The sequence below is a fragment of the Eulemur rufifrons genome, chromosome 30 (genome assembly GCF_041146395.1).
Source record: "Eulemur rufifrons isolate Redbay chromosome 30, OSU_ERuf_1, whole genome shotgun sequence".
NCBI classification, from domain to species: domain Eukaryota; kingdom Metazoa; phylum Chordata; class Mammalia; order Primates; family Lemuridae; genus Eulemur; species Eulemur rufifrons.
Window position 1 is genome coordinate 66,264,246 of NC_091012.1, and position 9,681 is coordinate 66,273,926.

The 9,681-nt window shown below is 39.6% G+C and overlaps 1 protein-coding gene and 1 pseudogene across 3 annotated transcripts; one reads left to right on the plus strand and one right to left on the minus strand.

Annotated features, from left to right (window-relative positions):
* Nucleotides 1–1,821: 1,821 nt before the first annotated feature.
* Nucleotides 1,822–2,821, minus strand: LOC138379102 (zinc finger and SCAN domain-containing protein 16-like; annotated as a pseudogene).
* Nucleotides 2,822–7,681: 4,860 nt separating this feature from the next.
* Nucleotides 7,682–9,360, plus strand: LOC138378114 (protein BEX1-like). 3 transcript variants are annotated; one of them, XM_069463414.1, is made up of 3 exons: nucleotides 7,682–7,812; nucleotides 8,245–8,326; nucleotides 8,729–9,360. In XM_069463414.1, the coding sequence occupies exon 3, from the start codon at nucleotides 8,734–8,736 to the stop codon at nucleotides 9,118–9,120; it is 387 nt and encodes a 128-aa protein (XP_069319515.1). In that variant the 5' UTR covers nucleotides 7,682–7,812; nucleotides 8,245–8,326; nucleotides 8,729–8,733; the 3' UTR covers nucleotides 9,121–9,360. The 3 variants fall into 3 exon arrangements, with proteins under 3 accessions (XP_069319515.1, XP_069319516.1, XP_069319517.1); XM_069463415.1 differs by having other exon boundaries at nucleotides 7,690–7,812; nucleotides 8,245–8,330; XM_069463416.1 differs by lacking the exon at nucleotides 7,682–7,812 and having other exon boundaries at nucleotides 8,242–8,326.
* Nucleotides 9,361–9,681: the final 321 nt, after the last annotated feature.

The following is a 9,681-nucleotide window of genomic DNA, read 5'->3' on the forward strand; positions in this document are numbered from 1 at the left end:
TTTTTCTTAGACATAGAGAAAACTTTATGTTTTGCACTATACTGAGTTGTGTGTGGATGTATTCCAGATGATTAACTTTGCCAAAGTTTGGCCACTGATTGTAACTTTATTGCATCTCTTATTTTAGCCAAGACTGCTAATTGTCCCTGTGACAATTTCCTTCATCATGCCCTAAGTAACAGGACTTCCTTCCCTAAAGTTTTAGAAGAACTCTTGATCACTCAACTAGAAACTAGCATTTTCTGGTCTCCCTTGAAGCCAATTATGCCTACATGTCCAAATTCTTTGCAATGGAGTGTGAGCAGATGTGGAATGTACAACTTCTGTATAATTTCTTTAAAAGGGAATTGTTTGCCTTCTACTTCCTCTTTCCTCATTCCTGTGTTCTAAAACTCAGACAAAGTACAAGAACAACAATCTTAAGAGACGTCAGAACAACAAAGTAGAAGGCACATGACCTTATAGAGCAGACAGATCCACCTGCCCCAAAACTCCCTTTGTACCTCTGGACTATTTGGTGTGAGAGAAATACTTTTGTTTGAGAGAAGAAATTCTCTTTTTGAAACATTGTATTTTGGGGGTCTCTATATTATAGTAGCTTATCTTTTATTCTAAGTGTACTTAAGAAGGAAGTGATAGAAAGTGGTCACCACTTTTTTCTGATGTAAAAAACTGAGGTTAAAATGGATTTATCATATATGTTATGCACATTTTTCCTAGTTTGTATTTGCTTATATTTTTGTTTCTGGTGGTTTTATGTATAGAAATTATTTGTTTCAATATCTGATTAACATAAGTATATTCAGAAATAAGGCTTGAGTATATTTTATCTATTACATTCCATGTTTCTACATATATATGCATGTATATATTAGAATCCCATTAAGCATGTTGTTTTTAATCTAATTTTCATTATTTAAAGTATAAACCATGAAAAGTGTTTTATCATTACACACCCCTTTATAACATATTTGTATTGTTTCATAGAACTCAATTGTATGAATAGATAATCATTTTTTAAGCCAAATAATCTATATTGGCATATTTTGTTTTTCCCATTGTTCTCTTATTTATTTATTTATTTTTTTTGAGACAGAGTCTCACTTTGTTGCCCAGGCTAGAGTGAGTGCCGTGGCGTCAGCCTAGCTCACAGCAACCTCAAACTCCTGGGCTCAAGCGATCCTCCTGCCTCAGCCTCCCGAGTAGCTGGGACTACAGGCATGCGCCACCATGCCCGGCTAATTTTTTCTATATATATATTTTTAGTTGTCCATATAATTTCTTTCTATTTTTAGTAGAGACGGGGTCTCGGTCTTGTTCAGGCTGGTCTCGAACTCCTGACCTTGAGCGATCCACCCGCCTCGGCCTCCCAGAGTGCTAGGATTACAGGCGTGAGCCACCGCGCCCGGCCTGTTCTCTTATATTTTATTATACTACAATGAATATCTTTCTGCTTAAATTTTTTCACACATTTAGATTTTGTCTGTAGAATAGAATGTAAAAAGTGAATGACTATATCCAATAGTAAGAACATTTCTAAGAATTTTGATAATTACTGTCAAATTGCCCTCTATAAAGAATGTACCAAATCACATCCCCACCAATAGAGTGAAAAAGTATTTTTAGGTTTAACAATTTACTATGAAAAGATGAGATCAGTTTGTTTTGCATTTAGTGAACTTTTTTTTTTTTTTTTTTGGTGCCAGAGAAGTTTTTAATGATGATTGACGCTTTGCCCACATTCAGGAAACTCATAAGGTCTCTAAGGTAGAGTCTCTAGTTAGGCTTGAGCATCTAAAGGACTTTGCTACCTCCACAATATTAGTAGAATTTATTTGCTGTATGAATTCTTTGATGTCTAAAAGAGCTGAACTTACTTTGAAGGACCTTCCACACTCATCACACTCATAGGGTTTTCACCTGTGTGGACTCCCTGATGCTGAATAAGACCTGTGCACCCATTGAAATTTTTCCCACATTCTTTATATTTATAAGGTTTTACTCGAGTGTGTACTCTATGATGTCCAGTGAGATGTGAGCATTGAATGAAGGCTTTTCCACACTCATCACATTTGTAGGGCTTCTCTCCAGTGTGAGTTCTCCTGTGTTTACTAGGGTCTAAGCTATGACTGAAACTTTTTCCTCATTTATCACATTTATGTTGTCTTCTTTCCCTCTGTTGCCAATCAAATCTGCCCTCATTTTAAACAGCATCTTTGGATTCAGGATGCTGAGGGATGTCTTTGTTGAGTCTGTCATTTATCTCCCCAAGGAATTCCATGTCTTTGGGTACATCTTCCTTCAGGGACAACTCTTCACTCTTGGTCCTGATTTTATCACCATTCCTTTGTGACTTCCCAGATTCCTGCTCCAGCTGGGTCTTCTTGGGATGGAGCTGGATAGTCAGTGACTCACCTTCCCAAGGAGGCCAAGAGTATGTCCTGTCTTCCTGAATTGGCTGGGACCTGCTTTCCAGGTTCATCAAGCTCTTTCGCCAGATCTTCCAGTACAGTCACTGCGTCCTCTCCAGTCTCTGGATGGTGTGCCTATACCCATGCTTGCAGGTCCCTAGGAGCAAGTCTAAAATCTGCCATTTGGTATGGCATTCCAGCCTCAGCCACTGGCGGCAAAGCTCCCAGAGCTGGGTAAGAGCTTCTCGGGGTCTAGGTGCATCCTGATAGCAGAGCTTCCTGAAGTGCTGCCTGAAGAGTTCCCTCCTATGAGGACTGTTCTTTTGTGAGATGAAGTCCCTTTCCCAGTAGTCCTCTGCCTTAACTATCAGAAGTCCTTTTTGTTCCTCAGATTCCAGGACTGTAGACATTCTAGGCTTTGTCAGGAGATTAATCCTCTATCTGGGATTGATTCAAGGAGAATCTCTTAGGCTCTTGCCCCAGAGACACTCCTTATGCACAGAGAGCCATTTAGTGAACTTTTAAATAAAGTACAAAATATACATGTAAAAGTGCCCAAATCATAAGTACATAGCTCAATGAAGTTTCATAAAGGAAAACCATTTAACCAGTACTTAAAACCAAACAACAACAAAGAAAAAACAGAACATTATGAACACTGCAGAATTCCCATTCCAGTCATTACTCAGGACTGCCACTACCCTGAATTCTAACATCACATGTTAGTTTTGCCTATGTTTAAACTCATATAACTGGAATTATACATTAAATATTCTTTTTCTTTCTGGCTTCTTTATGTCAACATTAGGTCTGTGAGATCTGTCTATATTGTGTGTAGGTGTAATTTGTGCATTTCCATTGTTGAATAATATTCCATTGTGTAAATATACAGTTTATTTATACATTTTCCTGATAAAGAACATTTGGGTATTTGCTAACTGTTAGCAATTTAAAAAGTGCTATCATGGATATATGTGTAAATGCTGTTTTGTAAACCAATGCATGCATTTTTATTACAGGTATATTTAGAGTGTAATTGCTGGGCCATGGAGTACACATATGCTTGCTTTTAATATATTCTGCCAAACAGTTTTCCAAAACAGTAGTACCAGTTCTAGTTGTACCACATCCTTGTAAAATACCTGGTGTTTTTGTCTTTATTATTTTAGACATTCTGGCAGGGGGTTAGTGACATCACATTTTGGCTATAATTTGTATTTTTCTGTGAACAATGAAGTTTAGCATCTTTTCACAAATTATTGGATATTTGCATATTCTGTTTTGTGAAGTGCCATTTTTAAGATGTTTGCTCATTTTTCTATTGGATTGCCTTTCTTTTTCTTATTCATTTGTAAGAATTCTTTATACATTTTGGATATAAGTTATTTGTTAGATATATGTCTTGCAAATATCTTCTCCCAATTTGTAGCTTACTTTCTCATTCTTCTAATGCTGTTATGATGAACAGAAGTTTTTTAAAAAATATATTAATAAAGTACAATCTACAACCTTTTTCCTTCATGGTTACTGCTTTTTGTGTCCTCTTTAAGAAAATTGCTTACTCCAATGTCATGAAGATGATCTCCTGTGTTTTTCACATTAGAATTACATTTTTACCTTTCCCATTTAGATTTGTAATTCATTGGGGGTTTTTGTATGTGTGTGTGTGTATTATTTAAGGTGGAGTCAACATACATCTTTTCTCCATATGAATATCTAACTGATCTGGTACCACTTTTTTAATACTTTCCTCCCACTTCATTGAACTGTCATCTTTATTATAAATTGAGTGACTGTATGTGTAGGTATGTTTCACAGATGGATAGATAGAAAGATAGATACATACACATTTTAATCTTTGAGATAGTATCATACTATATTATACTCATTATAGTATTATATAAAGTTGTGATATCTAGTAGTGGAAGTCTTGGAGCTTTCTTCATCTTCAAAGTATTCTTGGCTATATTTGGCTCTTTGTATTTTCATATACATATTTGAAATCTGTTCATCAACAAAAGATGACCTGCTGATATTTTTACATGGATTGCACTGAATTTATAGATGAACTTGGGTATAACTGACATCTTTAAAGTATTGAGTGTTTAATCCATGATCATGGTATATCCCTACACTTATTTAGTTCTTCTTTAATGTTTCTTAAAACTATTTTATAATTTTCAATGTACAGGTCTTACAAGTATTTAATTAGATTTATTTCCAGATATTTGATTTCTATCAATTTTATTGGGCTATAATTTACATAAAATAAGATATACACCTTTTAACTGTATAGTTCAATGATTTCAACAAATATATTCACCAATGGAGTCACTACCCCATCAAGATACACAACATTTTCCTTAGCTGAGAAAGTTCCATTATGCCCCTTTGTAGGCAGAAAAACCTCCCACCTGCAAGCCAGGCAAACATTGATTTGATCCAACTCATATCAGCATAGATTAGTTTTTCCTGTTCTAGAATTTATATAAATGCAGTTATACAGAGCACAGTTTTTTGTGACTGATATCTTTCCCTAAGCATTTTTTATAATTTTTTTGAGATTCATCTATGTTATCGCTTCTATCAATATTTTATTTCTTTTTTATGCTTACCAGTGTTCAAAGGAATACAGCACAATTTGTTTATCCATTCATTTGTTGATGGACATTTGGATTTTATCCACTTGGAACTACCATACATGAAATTGTCATAAACATTCCTGTACAAATATTTTTGAGGAAGTATGTTTTTAATTCTGCTAGGAAAATTCCTAAGAGTGGCATTTCTGGGATATATGGTAAGTACAAGTTTAACTTTTCAAGAAACTGCCAAAAAGTCTTTCAGAGTGGTTGAACTTCTCATCAGCAATAAATGAGAGTTTTAGTTGTTCAATATCTTCAGAAACACCGTCAGACTTTTTAACTTTAGCAATTCTAATAGGTGTGCAGTGATCTTTCATCCTGGCTTTATTTTATATTTCCTTGATGATTAATGAGGTTGAACACCTTTTCATTAGCTCATTAGTAATTTGTACATGTACTTTTGTGAAATGTTTAATCAAATATGTTGATCATTTTTGTTGCATTATTTGCCTCTTATGCTGAGTTTTCAGAGTTCTTTATATATGTTCTGAATTCAAATCCATTGTCAGTTAGATATATTGTTTTTTTTTTTTTGTTGTTGTTGAGACAGAGTCTCACTTTGTTGCCCAGGCTAGAGTGAGTGCCATGGCGTCAGCTAAGCTCACAGCAACCTCAGACTCCTGGGCTTAAGCGATCCTACTGCCTCAGCCTCCCGAGTAGCTGGGACTACAGGCATGCGCCACTATGCCCGGCTAATTTTTTCTATATAGATTTTTAGTTGTCCATATAATGTCTTTCTATTTTTAGTAGAGACGGGGTCTCGCTCAGGCTGGTCTCGAACTCCTGACCTTGAGCAATCCACTCGCCTCGGCCTCCCAGAGTGCTAGGATTACAGGCGTGAGCCACTGCGCCCGGCCAGATATATTGTTAATATTTTCTTCCAGCTTCTTCCCACTTCATTTTCTTAACCATGTCTTTTAAAGGGTAGAAGTTTTTAATTTTGATAAGTCCAATTTTTCTTTTGTGATCTGTTCTTTTTGTGTCCTACCTAACAAATCTTTATCTTCCCAAAGACTGTAAAGTTTTTCTCTATGTTTTATTCTAGAAGTTTTATAATTTGGGCTTTTATACTCAGGGCTATGATCCCTTTTGAATTAATTTGTATATAATATAAAGTAAAAGGCAAGATTCTTTTTTTCTATAAGAATTTCCAGTTGTTTCAGCACCATTTGTTAAAAAGACTATACTTTCCCCATTGAATTACCTTGACATCTTTGTCAAAGATGAATTAGCAATATATGTATGGATCTACTTCTGGACTCTCTATTCTGTTCCATTGATCTGTATATTTACTCCACTACGCCACTACCTTTATTATTAATACTCCATCTTAAGTCTTGAAATCATATAATCTTCTAGATCAGTGGGTTTTTTTTCAAAATTATTTTGTCTATACCAGGTCCTTCGCATTTCCATATAAATTAGGAAATAAGTTTATCAATTTATACCAAGATGCTTGCTGGGGTTTTGATTTTGATTGCACTGAATTTATAGACCAATTTGAAGAGATGTGATATCTTAATGGTATTGAATCTCCTGCTCCAGAGCCATGGTATATCTTTTCATATATTTCAGTCTTTAGTTTCTTTCAGTAGTGTTTTCCAATTGTGTACAGGTTTTCTTCATGCTTTTGAAATTTATTCCTAAGTATTTCACGTTTTTGGAAGCTACCATAAGCGATGTATTTTTACATTTCAATTTTCAATTGTTTATTAGTAGCATATAGGGATACAATTGAGTTTTGTATATTTATCTTGTAACTGCAATCTTCCTAAATTCAATTTTTATTCCTATAGTAAATTTATTGTAGATTGCTTTGGGTTTTCTGAATACATAATTATTTGATCTGCAAATAAAGATGTACTTATTACCATTTGAATCAGAAATTTGTGAAATAGGTTTTTTTTTTTTTTTTTTGTATTTTTAGTTCTGAAAATCCAACAAGGCTCTGTTGTACTACATACTCATTGGCTCACTTCATGAAAGGGCCTCATGTGTTTAGGGGCCCTTTATAAGGGGAGCCATCAGCTGCCCTGTCCTCTTCCAAGTTCTAAAAAAGGAGCTGCCTGTAGAGTCTATATTTATATAATGACTTAGCAGAACAGACAGGTGGTTGGGATTTTTTCCTCCAACTTTAATCCTGTTTTTCAAATAAAACTATTCTTTCCTTTTTAAAGAAGTATATTGATTTTTGTTTAATATAAAAAATAAAACAGAAAGGTATTAAGAATGAGAAAAATCCATTCCTTTGGACTCTTCCTAACACACCTCTTCTATGCATTTTAGTGGAGGGAAAATAGTATTGATAGCAGAGAGGACAGCAGGCAGAAGGAGGTGCATTCTGGGAGCAGAGGAGAGGAAGAGGCAAGTCCCCAGAGAAGTGGGAATGGCCAACACCCCCCCTGAGAAGATACTACCCTTACCGGCATGCAGAGAAAGGTCCACTAACACACAAAGAAGGGAGAGTGACAGGGCCCGGGCCAGGGATGTTAAAAGGGACTTGGGGTAAGGATGCGGGGCGGACCTGGCCAACAAGCCCCGCCTGACTCCTGGTGGCAGGAGGGGCCAAGGGCCGGGGGCGGGGCCGCTGGCGGTGACAGCAGCCTCACGTGACCGGCCAGCGCTGACTCGCACCTCACTCTGGTATCGGACCCGCTGTCACTCTCTCCCTTCTCAGCGGCTGTACCTGCTCTTGGTGGCCCTGACGGTGTGCGGGCCAGGGGCGGCCCCGAAAGCAGGAGGCGGCGGGGGAGCAGGTAAGGGACCCGGAGGTAGGCCCTGGGGTTGGCATGGGAGAGCGGCCCCGGCCTGCGGACCCCAAACCCCGGGGATCTGGCCGCCCCGCGGCGGAGACGCCGCAGGTTGGCGACTACAACCCCTAACCCCCCACGCGGGCCTACAGAAGATGGCAGGCCTTTCGTGTGCCGAGGGGTGCACGGTCCTGCGGGAGCAGGTGGTCCCGAGGCTTCGACCCTTTGGAAACACCTGCCTTCGCCAGCGGCGCCAGCTTTTCCTACACCCCGCCCCACCCCCGTCCTTCTTGGTGCAGAAAATGGTGGGCAGCGCGGGGGGCGGGGCGGGAGCCCGGAGACCCGGGGCGAGGGCGGCGACGAGGGTCCGGGACGGGGAAGGGACCGGGAGCGCTCGGCTGCAGCAGCCCCCGCGTCCCCCACCCCGGCCGTCTGCAGGTCTGCGGGACCAAGTGTCGCGGCGGCGCACCTCGCGGCGAGGATCGGGAGGAGGAGGAGGAGACTGCGAGGATAGGCCCAGGTAGGTGAGGGGACGGTGGTGGGGGTGGGGGGAGGAATGTGCGGAAACCCACTGTGAGACCCCAGCCCTCCTCTCCCCCAACACACAGCCAGCACACACCCCCGCCCCGCCCTCGTCATCCTTGTCCTCCATTTTGGTGCCTGCAGAGGCCTGGACATGGATCTGCAGGGAAAATGGTGGGCTTTGCGGGAGGGAGGGGCTCGGACTGGGGGCCCCCTAGAGGGCGCACGGGGCCTGTCAGGTGGGAAAAAGGAAATTCTAAAAAGGCCTTTGAAATCCAGGGCTCTGAATTTTGGAAGGTGCGTAGTAGGGCCTCTGTCCTCGGTGCTGATCGGTCCGCCTTTCTCTCTCTCTCTCTCTCTCTCTCCCCCTCCCCCCCCGCCCCGCTCCTTCTCCTCCTAGGAGTAATGGAGTCCAAAGAGGAACAAGTGGTAAAAAATCTCAACATGGAAAGTGCCAACCCGGAAAATGAAGAAAAGGATGAAAAGGAGCAAGATGCTAATAAAGGGAAGCCCTTGGCCGTCCCTCTGGGAGCTGGTGAATACTGTGTGCCTAGAGGAAATCGTAGGCGATTCCGTGTTAGGCAGCCCATCCTGCAGTATAGATGGGAGGTAATGCATAGGCTTGGAGAGCCACAGGCAAGGATGAGAGAAGAGAATATGGAGAGGATTGGGGAGGAGATGAGACAGCTGATGGAAAAGCTGAGGGAAAAGCAGCTGAGTCATAGTCTGCGGGCAGTTAGCACTGACCCCCCTCACCATGACCACCATGATGAGTTTTGCCTTATGCCCTGAATCCTGATGTTTTCCCTGAAGTTAATAGGGAGACCCCTGCTTCCTAAACTTGCATATTTGTGATGTACCTTTGTTGTAAACCTTTTGATGTTACTCTTTTCATGTGGGTCTCCTATTACCAGCTTCTAATTGAATGTTGTGTTTTTGACCCAGTTTGTAAGTTTCTGTCAGCAGGGGAGTTTTACCTATTGCATGGAAAGATACCTATTATATATTGTGAAGTTAATAAAGCAGTTTAAAAAAGCATTCTCTGTATTCTTTTTCACTTCACATCTTATATTTATATGAATATAAATAGTCATTTATATAAAGTAAATAGTGCTTATCTCTTTGTGGTAAAATTGTGAGGGATTTTTCTTTCTGCTTATCTATATCTTCTTGTTTTTCAAAACAGAACACATTATTTATATATGACCACCTTATAAAAGAAATGTGAACACTTAATAAACACTTGTGACAGAATCTCAATTTTACCTTACCCCTGGGATCTCTTATTTAGAAATATAAGATAATGAGAAGAGACACATCTCTTTAAAGATCATTATATTTATCAGTAAGGTG

What these genes read in the sequence shown, in the direction of transcription:
- LOC138378114 (XM_069463414.1), top strand. Translation starts at nt 8,734, where the DNA reads ATGGAGTCCAAAGAGGAACAAGTGGTAAAAAATCTCAACATGGAAAGT.